Here is a 24,782-nt window from a genome sequence, read left to right as displayed (position 1 = left end):
ATTTTAATAACTTATAAAACATATATGAGATTGTAAATTGGTTTCTCATTTTAAATTTGTTTCCATGTTTTGTTTTAAGATGGCATCTCTTTGTGTGGCCCTGCCTGACTCCAAACTCCTTGGTTCAAGGGAATCTCTTGCTTTAGCCTCGGGAGAAGGTAGATCTACAAGCACTTACACTGTGACTAACTTTATCCTATCTTTAGCAAGGACAGGGAAGAGAAACAGGCACCCTTGTAAAAGAAACAACAACAAAAACTGTGCCTGGGGAAGGAAAAGAATTCATACACCCCAGGGCAGTGGGGAGGCACCCAGGATGTGCAGATTCAACAATCTGATGTGCCCCACAAGCAAGTTACATTTTGTTTATATAAATACAAGACAAAAACCCAAGTAGTAAAACAAACAAACAAACAAAAAACCAAGATTGTATTTTCTTTTTAAAAGAAAATGTAGTAAGAATTCAAGCAACAAAGAATGAATTTCCAGGAAGTTGATGACTGTCGGTATGTCCCCTGCAAACATCAGGAGACAATTTACTAAGGACCACACAGTAAAGCCCTTCCTCCTTTGGCCCCTTGGGCTTACAAGAATCAGGTCTCATGAGAAGTATAACATAACTAATGAGAGTGAGCCATAAGGAAATTAAAAGTCTGAAACAAAAAGCAAACGCTGACCTCACTGAAAAGGTCTTTTCAATTGTGCCAGGTGACTCTCCTGGACAGACAGACTTACAGGGAAATTCCAGCCGTGTCAGAAAGTTGGGCAGTAAGTATGGAATCAGGGGTGTAGATTACTTCCTTTGAAGGAGTTCTGTCTTTCCTGGAGCCAAGGGGACTCAGAAACTCTGTCTTTTGCTACTTTATTATGCTTAGGGTCTATACAAAATATCTTTTGGAAGGAAAAAAACAAAGTGACACTACCAAAAAGTAAACTTCAATACCTTCTGAGGTATACAAAAGGATAAGATGATCTCACAGATCAAAAGGTGTAGGTTTTTAAAAGTCCATCTCCTGGGCAGCACTCAAACAGATAAAGCAGACCTTCACTGTGTAATTTGACCTACTCTGTACCTTCCTTCAAAGGAAGTTCACACTTTTTGGTTTTTTGGTAGAAATTAGTTAATCAGCTACAACCTAGCTGCATAAGTCTAGGGTTCATTCTTTTAAAGGTGTCTTTGTACATCTTTATTATGACCCACTAAATGCTGGTTTCATCTTATTCTCTCAGATTCTTATTACTAGTTTCTCTGCTAATACTGTAATGTATCCCTAAGTTTGGTAACAGTCTATGTAGTATATATAGACTTTTCTGTCCTAATAGTTAAGCTGAACTAATGTCATCCCCCCCCCCCATGTCCCACCTCACCCTGTGATTTTGAGACAGGGTTCCTCTTTCCATCCTCCTGCCTGTCTCCACTCACAGTCCCACCTGCCTGCCTCCTCAGCACTGGCATTAAAAATCGCAATATGCCCAGTCAATGAGTTATTTTAAAAGAGTAAAACACTACAGCTAGGGACAGTTTTGGATGGGGGTGGGAGTTGTTTGTTTTGTGTTTTTATTTGTTTGTTTTTGATGTTTCTAGTAGGTGTGGCAAGAAAGGTCCTGTTACACTATTCTGGAGCTAGGGCCCAGGATCTCATCTGCTAAAAAAAGTACTTTATCACTGAGTTACATTCCCAGAGCCTTAGATTATAATCTTTCTGGTAACTCAAGTCTTTGCAGATATAATTAAAGATGAGGTTAAGCCTCACTTAGATGCCTAGGAGGAGACACTTAAGGAAGACAACCACACAGAAGGCAAGAATGTAACAGAGAAATGTAAGAATTACTGGCAACCACAAGAGTCAAGCAAAGATTCTCTAAAGTGTCAAAGGATCACCATGAGCCTGCTGACACCCTAATTTTGGACTTCCAATCTAGACATGTGTGCATAAATTCCAGTTGTTTTTAAGCCATATTGTGGTGATTTTGTAATGACAGGCCCTGTAGCTCATGCAGATGTTAACGTAAACTCAGTAAGTCTTCTTATAGAAACACTTGTAGAGCACCAATATTCTAAAGGGCTTAAATTCAAATGAGCTGTGGTTCCTAGTTAAGGCACAGGGTGAAAACTGCAGCCCTGGAAGCTCTCCACTGTCTCCCATTGCACTGTCTCATCCGTCCACCCTCCTATCCACCAACAGTAACCTCCAGTGATGTCACAGAGTACAGTCAGGATTCAACTCTATATACTGTTTTCTTTTTCCTTCTTTATGGCTTCCTGAACTTCCCCTTCCCTAGCTCTCCCAGCCTCCTCATACACCAACTCCATACCTTCTCTTTAAAAAAGAAACAAAAACAAAAAAAATCAAGAACCACAAGTTCAAAAACACACAAACCCACACACCAAAATATAAAAGCAAAAGACCAGAAAGAAAGCAACAACAACAAATGACTAAACCAAGCAAAATGAGACAAAAAGTTTACAAAAATACTACCCAGTTCATTTTGTGTTGGTCAACTGAGTCATTTTAAACAAATATCAAAAGTGTCATCGCTATTACAAAACACTTTGTTAGAGCCCATCAAGGAATCAAGCTATTGCTAAGTTTAAAATCCAATTTGTAAAACACAACAAAATAAAACACAATGCAACTAGGAGACAATACTCTCTTCCACAATGAGCCTTCATCAAAGGCCTTTAAATTATAAACAGAAACAGAAACAATGCCTACAGAATTCTCAAGTTGTCAGGACATTAAACCCCTTGGTGTATTTTTCATGATACATTCCATGCTCTCTACAATGTCTCTTAAAAGAGCTTGGAAGCATTTTGAGTCTTGCTGCTTTTCCTAAGAAATGACTGCCCAATGATGCATCTACACTACTCACTTCAGACCTAGATCAAGGGGCATGCACCTCTTCCAGAAAGCTTGCTGAAACTCACTAAGCACAAGTTTAATTCTCTTACAGTGATTTCTTTGCCAAATAACTGTGACCTAAAGAGAGGTGTATTTTGTTGACAGCAGTGATTGATCTGTGCAATGTTTTGCAATCAGACTGCTTACACAAACAGTATCTCTATAGCCTGAGTATTACAAGTCACACAGAAGCCTGGAGGTCTAGCATTCAGAAAATGAAAGAACAAAATTATGCCTGTTTAAAAGATGTGCGTAGTACATACACATAAGTTTCCTGACTCAAGAAAAGACTTTTGGTAAAACATGAGACTAACACTCCAAAAAGTCTTCTAAAGGAATATTAAAGGAACACCTAGAGTTCCACCTCAGAAGGCTGAGGCAGGAGGATGCAAAATTCCTAACTAGACTGGACAACCAACACAGCAAGTTCCAGGAAAGTAGTCTACACAGGGAGATGCCATCTTGAAAATAATTCAATGTAAAGATTCATGATAGAATCAGAACCAGAGAAAAAGTTTTATATCTTGTTTCATAACTCATATCCATTACCTACATTCAGTCCTTCCTCATCCCAAGCCTTTCTTGTTCATTCTGTACCGTTTTAAATATACATGTACATTTACATATTATACATGTACATTTGTTTACATATATATATACAATATATATATTAGCTGAACTCTGCATGAAAGAACATTCAGTTTTTTTCTTTCTGAGATTGTATGGCCTCTCTTAATATTATACATTCTAAGTTCATCCATTTTCTTGCAAATTTTTTAAAATTTCATTTTTCTGTAAAGCTGAATAGGATAGTATTTTGGATTTGGAGGTAAATAAGTCCATAAAATATGTTTGTTAATGAACATGTAAAAAAATTTTTTTAAAGATTTATTTATGAGTACACTTGCTGCCTTCAGACACACCAGAAGAGGGCATCAGATTCCATTGCAGATGGTTGTGAGCCACCATGTGGCTGCTGGGAACTGAACTCAGGACCTCTGGAAGAGCAGTCAGTGCTCTTAACTGCTGGGTCATCTCTCCAACCCGAACTTGTGAAACTCCACAATTTCCAATCCAAATCTCTATTCAAACTATATAAAGTAGTAAAGGCTTTCTCATCTGGTTAGTTTTGGCATGTGATGTTTTTATTGATTGTATTTTTTTTATCAATAAAGCATAAGAAAACCAAAATTTATAGGTAAATCATTTTCCTGTGTTAATGCCACACCTGAAGAGCTTATGAGAAAACAGAGCTGCACAGCTCCCTTACACCGGGACCACAGACACTGCAGTGTCAGCCAGCATCAGCAGAGCCCTGGCTTGCAAACAGCAAGCAGCCCATTCCCTGCTCAAACAGCCTACTGCGTGACCCTGGCAAAACGTGCGTTTCTTTGCATTTGTTAAGTATTAGAAATGGAGTTCTTTTATGTGACAGAACCTTTCAGGAAAAGCACAGTACTCTACAAGTCAGCTTATCTGTGAAGGCATTTATTAGTGCTCCTGCTCAGGTCAGATGGAAATGAAGCCAACAGAGGGCAGTGGCTCCACCTCTACCAGTGGTGGTGGCTCATCTGTTGGGGAAACTGCTTGATGTCTTGAGGGTCCTGGCTTCATCATTTATAAAGAGGGTTAAACTAGATGATACTTAGAACATGCTACAGCTCGAAAAATGAAAAATAATTAAAAAAAAAAGAAATGCAACTTAAATTCATTTTATTAACAAAGGAAATTAAATAATTTTCCACTTTTTTACAAAGCTGATAAAATATTCTGAAGCTGGTTCAAAAATGCTTACAAGTAGAATTTCCCAGGCCAAACAAATCGGCTCTTGAAATTTAACTATCAATTTCTCTTCTCCTTCCTTCTACTTTAGGACTCAAAAGTTGCCATAAAAATTTCTCATTTCTTTGTAAATCGTGATATAATTCATCCCAGTCTGGTGTTTCATCAACTTAACAGTTCTAATTGCCTTATTATCTGCTCTGGTGCAATAGTAAAGCCCCTCAACATTCCCTTCCCTTATAACAAGGAAAGCCCATACATCTCAGCCTAAAGGAGATTATCTCCACCTTGAGATGAGCAGAGGCATGAAGACTTAAAGCTCTCTGGAAAGCCAATACAATCTATCACTATTTAACTGTTAGTCAATGTTTATGCCTATCTCAACTCACGTTTAATGGGGCTTTTTATTGTTATTTTCCACAATAAAATTCTAATGATGGCTAAATGTCACTAATTCTCTTCTAAGGTTAACACACACATTGCAATGTTACCTGGGAGATAAAGGGATATGGTAGAAGATATATGGGCTTTAGAGTCATAAGACTAGTTTACATGGGTTCAAATCCTGGATGTGACTTTTGCTATCTATGTGGCTTTAAGCGTGTTACTTGCCTCTCTAAACCTAATTCCAAAATAAAATAAAAAGGCCACTATACAACACAGGAGTGAATATTATTTACTGGCCAATGCTGCAAAGATAATAAATATTCAGTAATGCCCTTCTCTCCCCACTGGCCCCCACTTACTGGCTTCTGTTGTAAACCAGCCAGTTGACTACTTAGCCCAGTCACCGACTTTCTGGTAAAAAGCTGTAGTAATAACTTGTGAAACCTCTTTGGTAAGTTGCAAACACAGTTGGCTCTTTTTGTTAGGTTTTGTGGTTTTTGTTTCTGTTTGTTTTGTTTTTGAGACAGAGATTCATTATGTAACCCTTTCAGGCTGGCTTTATACTCATTATGTAGTCTGGAGTAGCTGAAATTCACAGCAATTCCTCCTGCCTCAGACTTCTAGTGTTTGGTGGGAAAAGAACAGAATAGTATCTGAAATACCAGTGAGCACCATGTGTAGCAAAAATATCCCACTGAATTTTGTTTCAATTTTATACATGTGTCTACATTTGTACTCATTGTCATAACACAAAATAAAACATATTTCTTACTCTGATTTGGATCAAAATCGTTTGAAATACGCTGCTCTCTAGAAGGCTGTCATCTTTTGACTCTTCCTGCCAATCCTTCCCACTACTGAGCCTTTAACGATCAGTGTTTCAAATTCAAGACGCTGTCTAACTCTGCTCCTCCACATAAACAGTTAATAAAACTTGAGGTTAACTGCACTTTATGCAGTCATATCTCTCTTTCCTCCTCCTCTTCCTCCTCCTCCTCCTCCTCCTCCTCCTCCTCTTCCCCCATTTGAACCACAGTTTGAAAGGCTCCTGGAGAAGGGGGTAAGGAACAACAAAACACTAAAGGATTTCACAACTAGAAACCTAGTCACCTAAATAATACAAGACAAAAATCTACAGAGTAATTCATAAGCTACAATTGTTTCAGTAAATATACTGACCTTTAAGAAAAATATCTTATTTTCCTAAGATACATTAAATGGGGGTTGGGTTAGGGCTTTAAACAGGGGTTGGGTTAGGTCTATTAGTAAACGCTTTCCCCCAAAAGTGGTGATGATATTTAAAATATCAACATGGTGAGTGATAATTAGTTATATCCAATTTCTCTCCTTCTCCAAGTAAAGACTTGCTATATGACTCCAGAACACACAACACACACCCAAACTGGCCTTGAAATCTCCAGTCTCCAGCTTTAGACTCTTGAGTGCTGGTACTGCAGGGTCATACCACCATGCTTAGCTTTCTGTTCACAGAGAATTCACTCCTTAACTGTAGGACTCCTGTATTTCCCTACTGGTTCCTAGGAACACAATGTGATAATCATTTTTCTACAACCAATGACTTCACCACAACCAGTTTCATCCTTTATAAAAAATGATATATCCAGGGTACCAAGTCACTTAATAGTGCTCTTATCCCCTTCCAGCCTTTAAGCAAGTTAAACTCAATTTCTTCATTACAATTTTTTACATAAGTAATCACAGTGGAAGAAGGCTAAACATATTAACTAACACTGCTGTTCTAATACCTGTGTATGCTGCCAATACAAAAGAGGCAGGTAGTGAGGAGAGAATTTAAATGTAGAAACCCCTGGTATTGACCAGTAATTTATAAACGTGGTATGTGACTGACTTCTTGAGTTGTTCTCATCACTTGGTTTCAAAATAATATTACTTAGTTGCAATTCAAAGCAATGCTACATATGTGCAATTTTAAATACTGGTTTTGCTACTGGAGTTAATTCTGGGTCACAAACTTAGTTTAATTACAATAGCACTATACTGTAGTTAATTAATTAATTAATCCCTAATTGCACAGTTGTAGCCATAAAATAGAGAAGATGTCATTCTGAGTTTTCACAATAGGACAGAACACTGGTGCTGGGGGGGGGTGTAGGTGGGGGAGGGTTACTGCTGGCAAAAACTGAACAAGAGTGCTCTGGTGAAAGGTAGCCAACACTAAGCACAGTGTCTTCCACAAGTAAATGGTCAATAAATAGCTGCTGAAGTAAATGCAGTGAGGCAACCTTGGGCTCAGGAAACGTACCACAGTCTGGACTGGCTGTGGTATTAGCAGCCGGTGGGGAGGCACGAGTTCTCATCTCATACCTTTTCCCACCCAAACTGTTCAAAATTGTTCTCTTAGAAAATAGGTGTCCCTTGGGAAGACAGAGCAATTTTCTGAAGGCTGTGATAGATGCCTAACTCTGTAAGAAAGATGAGCTTCTATATACCTGCCGCTGAGGAAAGGATTAACTTTAGATGTCTTCACATTCCTGGTTCCCTCTGCTCCTACAGCAGCAAACTGCATACAAAGAGCGAAGCGTTTCACTCACGTGGTTCCCGACAGGGCACTTCAGCAGCCTGTTCACACTTCTAACTTGCTACTAAGATGTGTTTCACTGAGCTGGGTGTGGTGGCTCATACCTCTCATCTCAGCACATGAGAAGCTCAGATAGGAGGGTAACTGAGATTCTGAGCCCAGTCTGGGCTACACAGTGGGTTTTCAAGCTAGCCAAGACTAAGAACAAGACCTCAAAATTATTTAAAAACAAAATTATATTTTACTGTTTCAATTATTTCTGAGTTATAAAATTGTAGCCAAGCAGAACTGAAAAATTTGATTATAAAAAGTAATATAGAATAAGTATTTATTTTAATGTTATAGGATGTATCTATTTTGAAGTAGTGTTATAATTATATACATTTGATTCTAATTAAAATGTCAATCTTAGCCAAAATTTTAAAAAAAGCTCCATACTAACTTTAATGTTACTCATTACCTTAATTAAGTCAAATGCTAGGCCGAGGGGTGTAACTCAACTGGAAGAGTACTTGCCAAATTTCTGAGAAACCATGTGCTTGAACTCTACCACTGCACAAACTAGACATGTATGTGGCACAGGCCTTTAATCTCAGCTCCTGAGAGGCAGCAGAAGGGCATCCTTGACTAATTATTAAGTTCCAGACCAGCCTAGAATACATGAAACTCTGTCTCAAAAAAAAAAAAAAAAGAAAAAAAAAGTCAAATTATGACTGTGTCTAAGTCTTTCAGTTGTTACCCTAGTGGTCACAATAACATAAATTGTACAGGCAGTCTCTCATAAATACTTTCTTCAGTTTTAGGTTTTTGTTGAATTTCTTCATTCCTTTTTTATGTCTTTTTAGTTTTGAATATGTGTAAGAAACTACAGAAAAGCATTTGTATACATAGAGCTTCCATTTCTTGTACTGTGCTACTAAAAATGTAGCACTTGGGCATAGACATAGATTAGGTGCTATGATTTTACTTAAGGATATCAAAATAGAACTCCTCTTCCTCCAGGCAGAGACGTCAGAAGTCAGAGGTCAGGGAACTGGAAGTGGGTGGAAAGTGAAGATAACCTCCTACTTCTAGAAAAGTGATTTGGATCACATTAGACATTACCAGCAATGAAGTCTCAATATCAAGCTTTGCACACACACTTTAAACCAGTTTCTGTTGAGCAGAAAGAGAGCAAGGGCCGAGTGTGTGAAACTCTGAGCAAGACAATGGCCCACCTGAGACCTAGAGCAAACAGACCTGGAGCTGGTGCTACTGATCAAAGGGAAAGTTGTGTCAGAACAATCAAAAGCTCACAGGCAAATGCACAATGTTTTATTTATTTATTTTTACTTTTTTGGTTTTTCAAGACAATGTTTCTCAGTGTTTTAGAACTCCCTGTGTAGACCAGGCTGGCCTCAAACTCAGAAATCCACCTGCCTCTGCCTCCCAAGTGCCGGAATTGAAGACTTGTGCCACCATTGCAGGGCAAGAAATGGAACTTTAAATAGGGAATTCTAATGAAGAAAGATGAAGTCCACAGTGATCTAGCAAGAGCTCTCATAAATGACTGCTGTCTAGAGGTGAGGGCTATTGAGGGAGACAAAGGTTTCCCTGCAGTGGTAGTGTTGAAGTCTTTTTCATGAGAGTAACATATAAAGCTACTACATGAATAAAAGTCAGTCAAAAGGGCAGAATGAGACTAAAGAGATTTAAATCCTTAAAAAGAAATTATCAAAGCCCCCAAACTCTGAATTTATTCAAATCACACATTTTCATCTAATCCAGCTGATATGTCTATCATTTACTATTACAATCAGCTTCTTCAAGATAAAATTGTTTCTAAAATCAAATTAATTCATCAGGTGTGGTGGTCCTAGCATTTGGGAGGCAGAGGCTGAGGCAGGTGGATCTCTGTGAATCTAAGACCAGCCTGGGCTCTGTTACACAAAGAAACCCTACTTGGAAAAAAAAAAAAAACAAGCTAATTCTTTGTTTTAAAATGTTTTAAATGAATTTACTTGGTATACACATACATATATGCAAGCCAATAGCATGTGTGTGAAGGTAAGAGGACAAGTCTTGGCCGTCTGTCCTCTCCTTCCACCACCATGTGGGCTCAGGGATTGAACTGAGGTTGTCAATCTTGACAGTTCCTTTACCTGCTGAGGCATCTTGCTGGGTTAACCTAATTCTCTATTTGCATTACATTTGGAATTATTATCAAAACATAAAACATCTATTTTAAAATACTATAAAAATACTGCACATAAATACAAACTCAAGAAAGTACTCTAATTTACAGAGAACTGGCATTAAAGGTCACAAAATATTTTTAAGAAAATTATAATTTGCAAACTCTCCTCATATACACATATATTCATGGGCAATATTTTCAAATATTGAATTCATTTCTGAGGTAAATCAATTACTTAAAATATTATAGAGATCTGAAAAATACTGAAAAAAAACCCTATAGCCTTCCTATAGTAATTAAAAAAAAAAATCAAATCTAAGAATCATTACTTTCATACATGTAACAGTCTCTGTGAGAAAAAAAGCACACCTACCTCTATTCCTCACGTAACTTCTACACAAAACTGATAGCAATCAAAATGAATGCCAAGTAAAACTAGTTCCAGTGACACCAAGAACCGCAAGAGCACAGGGAAGCTAAGCTTCCAGCAGGCAGAACAGGCTCTCAAGTATTCCAGAGCAGACACACAGCATCTCTCACAGTTCACTCAGGTACCAAAGGCTCAGGAAATGAATATGAAAGTGCTAGTCATTCTCTAAAAGGCTAATGCCTATTAACAGCTTAAAACAGGGCACAGTAGGGGGTTAATGTGCTGTTGTCTGAATCACTTTCATCAGTTTAAGTACCTATTAGTCCTTATTAGCAATGTGCTAGCAAGGTGCTATTGGTCTTTTAAAGTTTTGTCTGCTGCTTCTTATTCTAATTTGGCCAGAGAGATACTTTGACAATCATGTCTGAAACATGAACTCATAAAATTTAGCTCTGTATATTTGTTAAATATTAGATTTCTGCATTTTACGTTGTACTTCAAAGTGTTCTCCCTTTTTAGGATTATATTCAGAAGTAAAGTAGTTTACATTCTTCAGCATACTTGAATGCCTAATTTGTTTTTATGACTTTGTTATTATGTTGTATATGTTAAGTCTCAGGGAGTATGTACATGACTTCATAGAACCAACAAACTAATAGAAACTAATTTCTGATGATCATAAACTTGGTATCACTACCTAGAAATGAACAAGAAGTCTAGTTTACTTAAAATAATAGCAATTACAAATCTATGCAAGCAAAAGCTATCAAGAGCAAGAGCAGAAAGAGACATATCAACTGCTGACAGTCACATGAGAACAGGGCAGGAGAAAGATAAACTTGATACAAGTCATCATACAATGTGGCTAAAGTGTTCTCCAACTCAAGGTTCAGCTTAATCCCAGCACTCAGGAGCAAGACTCTATGGGGCTGCTACTAGTTAGACTGCCTCACACAAACAAAAACGAAACAAGCAAAAGGTTGAGGGGAGGAAACTAATGAAACACCATTCACAGGATTACATGTATACCTTATCTGACTATGTTTCTATTATAATGAGGAAAAACTCAGAATTCCAACCAAGGAAAGCCCAAATCATTATTATAATCTTTCAAGAAGCTAAAATATCAGGGGCTGAGCAGAGGAGAGGAAGAACTATTAGGAGTAGAAGGTGGGGATTCCAAGGCTGTCTGACCTTCCAGCTTTCTCTTCATTTTCCCTCTCCCAGTCACAGAACACTGAGCTAGAGAAGAAAGGTGGCTCAGGAACTGAGGACATTGGCTGCTCTTCAGAGGACCTGAGTTTAGTTCCCAAAAGACACACGATGCTCACAACCATCTGTAACTCTGGTTCCTGGAGGTCTGACACCCTCTTCTGACCTCCAAGAGCACCAAGCATATATATGGTTCACATATATACAGATAGGCAAAACATTTATACACAAACTAAAATAAAATCTAAAATTAAATTAAATAAAGATAGTGGTATACACATAGTGAAGCATCATTTTAAAATAAAATTATTACAACTATTCTTTTCACAAATGAACAAAGTTAAAGTTGAGTGGAAAGATAACGTTTTTTAACTGTTCCATAGTTCACTTATGGAACTGAGCAGGTGATTTAACAACATACTACACTATAAGGCTGAGGGAGAAGAGTTCCTCCCTCCCAGGAGTCAGTTGTGACAGGGATGCCTGCTACTTTTCCCAAATAAACCATCTGCTGTTGGGCAAGTGGAATCTAAGGCTGGAAGATGGTCCAGAAGCGGCGGGCATTCCTTGAGCTTCTGACCAACTCCTAAAGACAGCCTTATTGTCTGCATGTTCAAGAAAGTGGCTGGTGGGGAAACTGCCTGAAAATTACTAAGTGGGGATGCCTTTCTGCTTGGAGAAGGCATACAGCATTCTTTAGCTTCTCCACGAGCAGGATAACTAGTGTGCTGCTGTTTCAATACCAATACCTGCCGCAGTAAAAGCTTCAAAGCTTCAACTGTAGTGTCCACTCTGCTGTTAACACCAGAGGGTTTGTTTCTGTTTAATCTACTACTAGAAATGCTAGACTAATTTTGAAACAGCAATAAAAATACAGGAAATAAACACATCAAATTTGAGACTTACATTACTTCCTAACTTCAATGGGACATACCATCAGATATAAACAACTGGTGGTGACAATGAGACTGGGAGAGTGAGGGCGCACCAGCAGTAACAGTGACAGCATCTGTTGTTTTGGGCTACAGAGATTAAACATCAAGCATAAATATTCAGTCTTGCCGGGCAGTGGTGGCTCACACCTTTAATCCCAGCACTCTGGAGGCAGAGGCAGATGGATCTTTATGAGTTCAAGGCTAGTCTGGTCTACAGAATGAGTTCCAGGACAATCAGGGCTTCACAGAGAAAACCTGTCTCAAAACAAAAACAAAACAATATTAGAAACAAAAGCAGGAAGAAGAGAAGGAGGAAGAGGAGGACAAGGAGAAGAACCTAGTTTTTCTCTGGAAATGCTGTGCCAGTCTAAATAATTAAGGAACCATAAATCAGAACTAACATAATAGGAAAAATAATCTAATTCCAACCAATCCAGTGCCAGGGAAGCTTCCAGGACCCATGTACACATCACCTTCAACCCAAAGGCAGCCCACACTGAACAGAGGCGTAGGAATGGTTGGAGCTACCTCTTCCTAGGTCCCATCTCTATCAGAGTGGCCTGGGCTGTCCACAGAGGCCGATGGCCAGAAGTGAGACTATGAGGACACATCCTTCCTTTCTCACCCTCCTTTCCCTTTTGTCCTTTCGTGATGCTTATTTACAAAGACAATTAAATACTTATCTTCCAAAATAAAAACTAAACAAAAGCTGGATTGCTGGAGTAAAATTCAAGAGCATATCCAGATTCAAAGAGGCCATGGGTTAATGAAAAGACCCCTCACCATGAAGCTGGCATTGCTCCTTTAGAAAACAGTTTGGTACATCTCCAGAAACTCTATACTTTGAATAATATTAGTGTCCTACAAAGATAACATGGAACCCTGGAGGCCCCTCCCCGTGTGAACAAACAACAAGCAGCCAACAACTTAAGACGAGGCTAGAACCCAACCATACCGTGTGCCAGATCTCCAACTCCAACCTCTGGTGTGAGAAATAAGTTTCTGTTGTTTTAAGCCACGTGTGACTGGTCCAAGCTAAGACAGCATTTATATAGAATGGGAAATTCAATACTCTAAGACCCAACAATCTTGAGACAGGACTGAGAGGAACACAGAAACACTGTTAGTAAGAAATACAACAGCCCAAATACTCACCTGCACAAAAATGGATACGCTGTAGTATCACACAATGGAATAGTATACAACTACTAAAACAAACATACTGTGTCCATCTGCAAAAACTATACCTTTATCTACTAACAAACACAGTGAAAAATAAGTTCCTAAAGATGCCCGTCTTACCAAGTTAAAAAAACAAAACAACTAGAACTTAATATATATTTTAGCAAGATACAAATGATAGAGTAAATAAGCAAGCAAGACAATAATAAGCATAAGACTAAAAATAGTTATTTCAGGTGGGGAGTAGCACAAAATTAGTTATTATTTCTGTTTGGTGGGTTGACGCTATTAATATTGTTATATAATACAGTTCAAATTAACAACAAAAAACAATTCCAAACTTTCAGTTTTTCATATTTCTCAAGAATCACTGCTAGTCATTTCAAATTAAATTGTTTCAAGCCAATGAGATGGCTCAGTGAGTGAGGGGCTTGCTGCCAAGCCTGAAGACCTAAGTCCCGTCCTGGAACCTACAGAATGGAAGGAGAGAACTGACCCCTGACAGCTGTCCCCTGACCTCCGCCGTGCACCATGGCATACGTGCGTGCACACAAAGGAAATGTTGAAAAACATCAAGTCTCCAATTTGAATAAGCACACTGGTTGCCGTTGCAAGTACCTTGGCTTTATACTAACACTCCATACAGTCATTTGAGAAGGTTGAAATACTTCATACTAGAAAATATGCTAAAGATACTGTAAACATGAAGAACTGTCTTGAGCAATGAGAATTTACAAAACTACAATGCTTTTTTTTTCTTTTTGGTTTTTCAAGACAGGGTTTCTCTGTATAGCCTTTTAGAGGAACAAAAGATGAGAAATTCCAGAGGACCTGTAAAATCTAAAACTCCTCAGCATCTGCCTAACCTCAGTCATTACAATCACGAGGGTTGGTCTCCAGTTGACAATGGGTTACTGAGTTAGTACAGTGGTTCTCAAACTCTTACATTTCAAAATGCTTTTACATTAAAAACTTACTGAGGACCACACAAAGGTGTGGTTCATATAAATCTGTTAGTAATTACTGAGTATATCAGAAATGGAAACAGAAAACATAAGAAATATCTTGGCATTCATTTTAAAATTAGGAAAAATTATATTTAATTCACTAATCCCCTGTACCCACCTCCAGAAAGAAGACCGTTTAGAAGGCTCAGGGGGTAAGAGTACTGCAGAAGCGTGAAAGCCTGAGGTTTCCATGCCCGATAGCTACACAGCCTGCACCTGTACTCCAGCGCTGGGTGGGGAAGGAAAGACAGATCCCAGAGGCCTACTGGTCAGCCAACCCAGCCAAAACCAGTGAGCTGAGGGTTCAAGTGAAACCCTCTTTCAAAGGAATAAACTAGAGAGAGACAAAGCAGATTCCCAACATCCTGCAAATACACTTACATGTACACAGAAGCATACACTACACATACATACATTACTCATAAGTAAAATAGGTTAAAATAACCAATTTTATAAAAAGTAATTTTATTTTTTCAAAGCAAATAGTGAAAATGGTAGCATTTTCCATGTTTGTCTAAATTAACAAAAATGGCTGGATTCTCATACCTGTTTCTACATTCAATCTGTTGTAATATTGCATTGCCCCTGGGAAAACTCATGGTACAATCATGAGCAAATGAACATGAAAAAGGAGGCTGCAGAGATAGCTGGGCCAGGAAAGTGCTTGCTTGAGAACCTGAGTTCAACCCCCACAGGACCCAAGTGGAGAAAAGCTGGCCAGGTCTCAGCGCTCACAGGCAACCAGCATAGTCAGTCAGCCCTGAGCCTAGGCTCTACAGTGGACGGTGGGAGGAGAACACACACATGCCCTCCCACCCACTCCCACTTGCTTCTGAATTTGAAAAAGGCAAAATTATCCTGGGCCTGAAGGGAAATGAAATTTAAGGCCTGGGATTCATGCAACTTATGTCCAGAGAAATAGTTGTTTGTAAGCTTGTAAGCCTGAGGCGGAGAGCACAGTGAGACAAGCCTGGGCACGCCCAGGCAGGCCATTGTTGGAACATTCCTGGACTGAACCAAATGTTCTGCTAACCCGCCCCTCAGGTCTCCTAGCATTCCTGCCTTTGCACATACCATTCTGCAAATTTGTGGTCATTCTGCTGAGTTTAAATGAGCCAATCATGGGTAATCATGTGGCCCGGTTGGAGTAGGTGTGTCACTGTGGCATGGGCTTTAAGACCCTCATCCTAGCTGCCTGGAAACCAGTCTTCTCCTAGCAGCCTTCAGATGAAAATGTAGAACTCTCAGCTCCTCCTGCACCATGCCTGCCTAGATGCTGCCACGTTCTTGCCTTGCAGATAATGGACTGAACCTCTGAACCTGTAAGCCAGCCCCAACTAAATGTTGTCCTCCTTATAAGAGTTGTCTTGGTCATGGGGTCTGTTCACAGCAGTAAAAACCTAACCAAGACAACAGATTAGCATTTATAACATTAAAACAGTGCTTAAAATTTCCAGTTTTTAAGTACATCCCTGATATGGTATGTTTAATATCATGCCATCTTGAAGAACCATATTGAAAGCTGTTTGTTATAGCTACAGTTTCTCTCTTATTCTCCATTTCTCAGTCTCTCACTTTTAGTTATAAAGTAAATAGTTCTAGACTGCTGAGCTGGAACCCTGACACATGAACTTTTTCTAGTCTCTACCACTTCTTAGCCGAGCTGGCAAATAACACACCTATTCTATGAAAGCCATTAAACACTATCTCTTTGACTACTGTAAAGATAAGAACTTCTCAGCCTTAAAAAATTCTTTATATATTTTTAACATAATGCAGAACCCTTAGAATTTAACATCAGATATCAAAATTATACTACTGTATTAAGTTTAAATGCACTTCAGTGGACTTATAGGCTTCATAGGTTTTATAGAGTACAGTACAGAATGGTTATTTCAGAGAATAACTTTTCACTAAAGTATAGCAGTATTATTTAGAGACTGAGAACATTCACTGTTACACTAATGGCTATTTGCTTCACTATCCTTTACAAAGGTTTGTAATGGGCTAGGTTAGAACAGGAACACATAGATGCACATTAAGAGAGCCATAAAATACTTCTTTGGCACAGGTCTCTCAACAACTAGAGAATTCAGTAAAAAGCAAAATACTGAGGAGAATCTATAATATAATCTAGCATTAAAAATATAGGAATAGGGAAAGATGATTCAGCGAGTAAATGTGCATGCCAAGTAAGCTTGGTGACCTGAGCGAGACTGCTGGAACCCTCACATAAGTGGAAGGAACAAAATAACAGTGTAAAGTTGTCCTGTGCTCTCCTTTCCCATCATGCACAAATACATATGTGTATATACACAATAACAAATTAAAAATTGGAAAAAATATAGATATTGTTTTTTTACAATTGTAAACCACAATGGATTTTGGGAATTAATGATATGGAAACAAGGCATTTGTTTCTATTAAAAAAAAAGTTTTGCTGGGGTTTGGAACCAGAGAATTACCACCTCAGTAATTAACAGAACAACACCACCACAGTTGTAGAAACTACCCAATCATGAAAGTGTCATACTCATTCCCTCTCCAACACCAGTCAGACACTGGGCAAGTAACTGAGAACCAAGATTTTATCCCAATTTAAAAACGCAATCAAGTTCTAGGTTCTGTCCTGGGACCCACTGACATTCCTCCGAATGTCCTGTGTTTCTATGTCTTGCTATGGCTTGTTTGTGGCCTTCCTAACTTTCTGTTGAAATAATCACCAGTGCATACTAAGGAGTGAGGCCTTTAGAAGTTGATCAGGGATCTTACAAAGTGCTTCACACAGGGCTGGACCCCTCCTTGTCCTTTTGTCACAGTGCTCAAGGTATCTCTTTGGTGTCAAAAAAGGAGATTCTGGGGCCTTAAACCTGTGAAAAATACTTTTCTATTATTTGTAAATTGCCTAGTCTCAGACTGTTTTGTTACAGCAGCACCAAGACAGACGCGAATGACAGCAGTTAAATACACTGAACCTTTGCTACCTATCAGGCATTTGAGCCAGGTAGTCGCCTTACTCAGTTTTCTTAATAACAACATGAAAAAGATACAACTGCCAATTCCATTTTTCAGTTAAGAAAAATGGGGCTTCCAAAGGCTAAGTAACTTTCCTAGGGTCATAGACATGATGTGTGATGAGTAGAATCTGGGGTTCTGTCTGCTTAACTCCCACAGCAGAAATAACCTAGAGCAATTGTTCCATGGCTTTCAAGAGGAAGTGTTCTCATTTGTTCATGGCAAAGAACTTTCACTGAGTATTTGGTTTTAACACCATACCAGATGTTTCAAAGACAGTAAGAAATTCGCATCAGCCAAATCCACGACAAAATTCCAAGGAATTGAGTGCTGTAGGTACATAACAACATCCTAACAAAACATTATGATGGTCTATAAATGTATTGTTAGAAATGGCAAACCAAAATAGAAAGGTCATACATTTAAGCATCTATATTCTATTTTATAGTCTATATTTAGAAATGTTCTATTAGCATAATTTTGTAATCTTACTACAAAATCTCAAGATTTCTACCAAATAACATGTACAATGAAAACACAGACTCTCTCTATATATATACATACACATATATACATACATGTATACATATATCCATCCATGCATGTGCCCTGGGCACAGATATAAACAGGGAAGGGGATTGAGCAAGCAAGAGAGAGAGAGAAAGAGAGAAAGAGAGGGAGAGGAAGAGAGGAAGAGAGAGAGAGAGAGAGAGAGAGAGAGAGAGAGAGAGAGAGAGAGAGAGAGAGAGAGAGAGAGAGAGAGAGAGAGAGAGAGAGAGAGAGAGAGAGAGAGAGAAAGATCCTTCATATCCCAGCCCAGTTAGCAGAACATATTCTGTGTTGGAAAAATCGTGATCTTGGCCTTGGCTTTTCCCTTTCCAGCTTGACGAGACATATGGCTGCAGGTTACATAGCTCCTGCTTGCCAAGCAGCTGGCAGACGAGGTGAGGGGTTGACCTCCTACATTCCACTCTGACACTGCCTTCCTGACTATGACATTGGAGAACTGATCACAAAACTTCCAAATGAGGCTACAGTTCAAAGGTAAAATTTAAAATAAGACACTGACCATTCCGGCTGACTGACTCAAAGCAAAGAGGTGTGGTACAAGAGAACAAAAAGGGAAAGGCAAAGCTCAAGAGGCTACAGGAGTTGTTACACAGCTCTTTACTTAACCTTTCCCACACAGTCCCCATCACACTTCATCCGTCATTATTTTAACTATGAGAACTGTACCAGGAGCCAGAGCTTAGGGAGGAAACCCTTTTGTCTACTTATGTATATTTTTCACTTTTATACCACTATATTATAAACTAAATAAAGATTTTACTTACATTTTGTTTGTTTGTTTTGTTTTTTTGGAGACAGGGTTTCTCTGTGTAACCCTGGCTATCCTGGAACTCACTTTGTAGACCAGGCTGGCCTCAAACTCAGAAATCTGCCTGTCTCTGCCTCCCGAGTGCTGGGATTAAAGGCGTGCGCCACCAGGCACGGCGATTTTATTTACATTTTGATTCTAGTTCCTACTATGTAATATATAATGTGTGTATGTATATGGACAACTAAGAATGTAGGTATATATAAATTCTGGATGATGGCACAGTTTGGGAACAGGGTTTATTAAGAAAAAAAAATCAATATAATGTCCCCACAGAGTCTTGATGTAAAATTCTATAATCACGGCCTACAGATCTGTAATTATGGTGTGTCAGCTACACTTAAGCAGAGAGTTAAGAGACTGTTAAAGCTAGAGCAGCATACTGCAGTGAGAACTGTCCCAGCCTCCTCCTAACCCACTGGTGTCATGTTCATTTAACCAGAGGGAAGCTACAGGGCAATGTCATTAGACTTTCAATACTGTAATGGTCTTTGTCCACACTGGATCTGAAATAAAATGGTTATAAAAAGATATATTTAAGAAAGTATTTTTAATCAATTAGTTCACCCAACAAAGGCCTAGTTCATCAGGCTTTATTAAAAGTTGGTTTTAAAGTTGTAAGTCACTTTTTATATGAAATAGATTAAAACATTTTTCCATGTAGCATCTCTTGAATTTATGACATACCTAATAACAAACTTATTTTGTAAACACAAATCCTACTTAGTAATGTAGAATAGGCAAAAGTTGCTTAGCTAAAAATACTACATCTTGACACAATCAATAAAACAAGTCCAAATTTTCCTCTACTTTAGAGAAACTATTTTCTAAATAATTAATGTAGAAAAAATCTACTATGGCAGGAATTTGTATTTATATCACAAATTTAAATTAAGTAAGGCCCAATGTATACAGATTGATAGTATATAAGTATACCACTAATAGTCTCTGAATAAATTACAACATATACAAAGTAGAGCTATGGGAGCTAGGTACAGAGAAGATTACTGACCAACTTAACAGAAAGTGTCCTGCATCCTAGGAACCCCTGTCCAAAAGAATTAGGACAATAGCTGCCACCTATGTGTCAATCAAGGGCCAGACACCAGATAGAGGACAGAAATTTCACAGATCTGCACCGAGACAAAAATCGGGACTATTATTTGGTCATTCCCTGCGAGGTTGGCCAGAGTAGCTGTGACACATCACAGATACTTATAAACCTATTAATACACACACACACACACACACACACACACACACACACACACACACACACAAAGTCTAAATATTTTTAAAAGAGCCAGCCAGACCATGCTAACTAGTTTTTATCAACTTGACAAGCTAGAGTCACCCAGGAAGAGGGAAATTTAATTTCATGATTAACCACGAGAACACCAAGCCCAGGGAAGTGACACCCCTGGACAGGTGGTCCTGGGCTGTATATAAAAGCAGACAGAGCAAGCCATGGGAAGCAAACCAGTGAGTGTGCTCCACCTCGGACCCCACTTCAGTTCCTGCCTCAGGTTCTTACCTGAGTTCCTGCCTTGGCTTGTTACCTGGGGGATGAACTAAACCCTGTCCTACTCAAGCTGGTTGTGGTAGTGGGGTTGATCATAGCAACACTAAGTAACTGTAACTATCATAGCAACACATAGTAACTAGTACACAGACCAAATCTACCAACAATGCCCACTGTTGTCCAAGTACCCCTTAATGCTTGGGACCAAACACGTTTCAAACCAAAGTTTTCCAAATGTTGGAATGTTTATATAAACCTTACCAGTTGAACATCTGTAATTCCAAAATTGGAAGTGCCCCAAAATCTGAACCTGTTGAATGTTATATCAGCACTCAAGAAGTTTAGGATTTCTAAACATTTTGAATTTCATATTTTCCAGTTAGGAACGGTCCGTACTGGGTCACATGTTAGCAAAGTTTATCACTCAGAGAAATGTCATGTAACTACTCATATCTAATGCACAAGTCTATTTCCATAGCCTGAATTAACCCTAAAAAGAAAAAGAAACCCTGTGACTGAGATACTCTCTCTGAGGCTCTGCACCAGGTCAGCCTCACTGCTGTCCAGCAGTCCTTAAGTCCTTCCCGTTCCTGGAGATCCATCCCCTCCTCTGGCTGTTACTGTGTAAGGTAACATTTCTCTGGGTGGGGCACTGCGGAGCTCATGCTTATTTTCCACCTGTGGTGATTTGAATGGCAACTACCCCCATAGGCACACATATGTGAATGCTTGCTGGAGCTATTTGGGCCTTATATGAGGGGGTGTGACACTGAGGGTTAGCTCTGAGGTGTCCAAAGCCCATCAGGCCCAGCCTCTGGTATGCTCGGCCTCTCACCTGAAAGTAATTTAAGCTCTCAGCTGCTGCTCTAGCGCCATACCTGTCTACCAACTGCCTTGTTCCCACCAAAACAGTCAAGGACTCACCCTCTGAAACTATAAACAAAGCTCCAATTAAAAGCTTCCTTTTCGAAGTAGCCTTGGTCGTGGCATTTATTCACAGAAACAGAATAGTAACTATGACACCAGCTAAGGTACTTCCCCTGAAACTCTCTTTTACTTCCATTTAAAATACAAGTTGGGTATCTCATCTCACATTAGACTGCCTTCACCATTTTACCTGACCAAGCAGCCGGCCATCTTGTACTCACTGCGTTATCTCCCTGATGCCAACCATCATCTATATAACTGTCTATTTCCATACGCTTAACTCTCAATCTCCGTTCAGACTCCATCCTAACTCCACAACTGGGGACTTCTGAACCACAACTGCTATAGGTGAATAACTTCACAGTCTAACATATCCGATGACCTCCAGGACAAAAGCCTACAGTATAAATTCCAGTGGCTCTCAACTGTGAGGAAAAACTTAAATGACCCAGAGTTACGAATGATGACTTCAAACCATTTCTTCCAAATAAAGCTTGTGACTACTGAAGAGAAATGGAAATACTGAAAATGAGAACAGTTGAGAACAGAAACTGGTCTTGAAACTAATCTTTTAAGAAAACCTAATGCCCAGGTCTGATAAGCATGTCTCAGCAGATGGAGGTGCTTGCTGCCAAGTTTGATATCCTGGTCCTACATGGTAGAGAGAGTGAACTCCTTAAGACTGTCCTCTGACTTCCATACCTGTGCTCTGGCATAAGCACCCCCCCACCCCATACAGAGTAAACAAATAAATGCAAGTTTTACAAAATACAACAAACCCAATGAGCAGAAAGAATCCCTTTCATAAAACCAAGAACATTCTTGAATCATGAAACTAAGAGGTCTTTGAAGGAAAAGCAGCATACCCTTGAAGCTCTTAGGCCCATGATCATTCTTCCCTAACAATTAATGTCTGCTTCATTTATGCTCCCCTTTGGATGACAGAAAAGGTAGAATTCCGCCTTACTCTATTAATACAGAAGACAGAATCATAGTAAAATAAGTTTTCAGGAAAAAATAAAGATGTAATATTTATGGATGTAGATATTATACATCAAGATAAAATGTGAGTAATCAAGTGAAATACAAATTTTAAGTTTAAAAGTATATGTCCCTGTTTTAAAGTATGTAATAAGAAATAATACACTTAATGTCAACAAAGGGCCAGGGAGGAAATATATGATACATATTCATTTAATAAGCAATTTGAGATTATGGTAAATTATGAGTTTCATGAAAATTATTAACTTATTGAAATATGAATACCAAAAGTAAACTTTGATAATTTCCTATTAGTCTACCCAGAAAACTTTATCTACTTCTATGCATTTTATGTAGGCATCTGAGAACTTGTCAATGCCTCACAAGTTAGTTCTTTTTTTTTTTTTTTTTGAGACAGGGTTTCTCTATGTAGCCCTGGCTGTCCTGGAACTCACTTTGTGGACCAGGCTGGCCTCAAACTCAGAAATCCACCTGCCTCTGCCTCCCGAGTGCTGGGATTAAAGGCATGTACCACCACGACCGGCCACAAGTTAGTTCTTACTTACTTAAAGGATGTTTCTCTAGCATATGTATTGTTAAGCTATAACTACTTGAACTAAATAAATTTATAGAATAGTATATAGACCAGGAGGGTGATAAAATCAAGAACATATTACTATTAATGGGAGAACATTAGAAATCATGTCTCATGATATCTACTTTAAAGCAGTCTCTTATACATCCAAGTTCTTTTCTGCAAGATAGGCAATATGCTAAAGGAAATGGCACAGCCAAGGAAAGTCTGGCAACAGAGAAGTGCGGGCTGAGGGACAGTGTGGACTGCTTGTACTTTGTGCTATAGATCCCATATTTCCCTCCTGTTATCACAAAGTCTAATGCTCTATCCCAGCATCCCAGCTGGAATCAGGGTCCTTGCTTCATTTGCTTGCTCGGTTACTAACCTGAAGTGTATATATATATATATATATATATATATATATATATATATATTATCTTATTTATTTGAATCACACTGTATCAAAAAAGTGCCACAGGTATTTTGTCCAAAAACTGAATGCAGGGAGAATTTGGACTCTTATCTTCCAAATTCAGTAAAAGAGGCACAGTGCGACGTTGATATATGTTCCAGAATACATAAAACCAATGGCAGAACCGAGATTTGAAGTCAGACACAATTCAGAACCGACTGTCTATTCCCCCCAACCCCCTACTCACACCATCTTCTAGTGCGTTTGTAATAAAAGCTTCCAAAGTATCGTCCGCAGTACTAAAACTCTGGGCAGTATCTCTAAAAGTGATTCTCCTCTATGGGCTGATGGAATATCAATAAACGGTGGAGAGACGGGCCACCAGGAAAAAAAGCTATTTCCCCTGCAGAACGATCTGCTTCGAAAGGAGGCTGTGTCTCTTTTCCCTTGGAATGCTTCGGTATGATCAGCTTGGGTCTGAACACAACTAGTTCTAGTGAGCACTGCAATATGTACAAGCAAGCAGTCGGGAGTCAAGTCACAAGACTGGCCTGGCCTTTTCTAGGGAGGCGGCACCCCACAGCTCCGGGGCGAGCTTCGGGGAAGAAGTTTGCAGAGCTGCTCAAGTTCAAGCCCCAGTTCCCAAACTCTGGAAGTGAGCCATGTCAGAGGCCAGGGCCCCGTCGCCGTGTCTTCTGGGTGAGGCCCACGATCTCAGCGTCCCTTAAACTTGAGCGCTGTCCGGTCCACCTGAGGCCAGGCCAGGGTGGACTCCGCCTCCCCACCGCAAAGTTCAGGGAGCCGGCGCCCCGGCACGCACAGGCCGAGGCCCTCCGGGCACAGGCCGCCCTCCTCCTCCCGGTCTACGAGCGCGGAGGACAGCTCCGAGCCCCGCACGGAAGGCGGCCGGGCCAGCGCCGAGGTCGCGCCGAACCCCGCACGGAGGGCGGCCGGGCCAGCGCCGAGGGCGGCTCCCTGGCAGCGCCCAGCCCAGGCGTGTGCGGGCCCCTCGCATCCCGCCCGCCCAGGCCTGGGAGCCGCGCCCGCATCGGGCCTACGCTCCGCCCGGCTTCCCCCGCGGTGAGGAGAGAAGAGCGGGCGTCAGCCGCGGAGCCGCCGGCCGTTCCTTACCGCCTCACTACTCCGGTCTTGATCTTGATCTGCCTCACGCGAGGATCGGCCATGGTCCCGAAGGCGCCGCAGGAAGGAGGGGCGGGGCTGCGCGGCGCGCCGGCGCAGAAGGGGCGGCGGGGTGGGCGTGGAGCCGAGCGTGCGCGCATGCGTAACTGAAGAGCCCGACCCCGCCTCTCCTCCTGACTCTTACCTGGAATCCTTGACTTTAGAATCCTTCCCTCTAGACTGGGGCTACCTAGAGCTGAAGACTCCCGAAGCCCCTTACCAGCTGCTTCTCCCTTGTGCTTACACAGGATTTGTACACAAGCTGCACTTTTATTTG

General features: G+C 40.0%; 1 protein-coding gene across 1 annotated transcript in view; it reads right to left on the bottom strand.

Annotated features, from left to right (window-relative positions):
• The window catches only part of Tbca (tubulin folding cofactor A), a 53,084-nt gene extending 28,549 nt beyond the window's left edge, over window positions 1–24,535 (bottom strand). Inside the window, exon 1 of the mRNA XM_021208683.1 lies at window positions 24,458–24,535. Within this exon, the coding sequence (XP_021064342.1) occupies window positions 24,458–24,510 (53 nt within the window). The 5' untranslated portion in view covers window positions 24,511–24,535. The remainder of the gene's footprint in view (window positions 1–24,457) is intronic.
• Between the last annotated feature and the right edge of the window lie 247 nt (window positions 24,536–24,782).

Source organism: Mus pahari, chromosome 11 (assembly GCF_900095145.1).
Source record: "Mus pahari chromosome 11, PAHARI_EIJ_v1.1, whole genome shotgun sequence".
In the NCBI taxonomy this organism is placed as follows: domain Eukaryota; kingdom Metazoa; phylum Chordata; class Mammalia; order Rodentia; family Muridae; genus Mus; species Mus pahari.
This window is presented reverse-complemented; position numbering and strand designations above follow the sequence as displayed.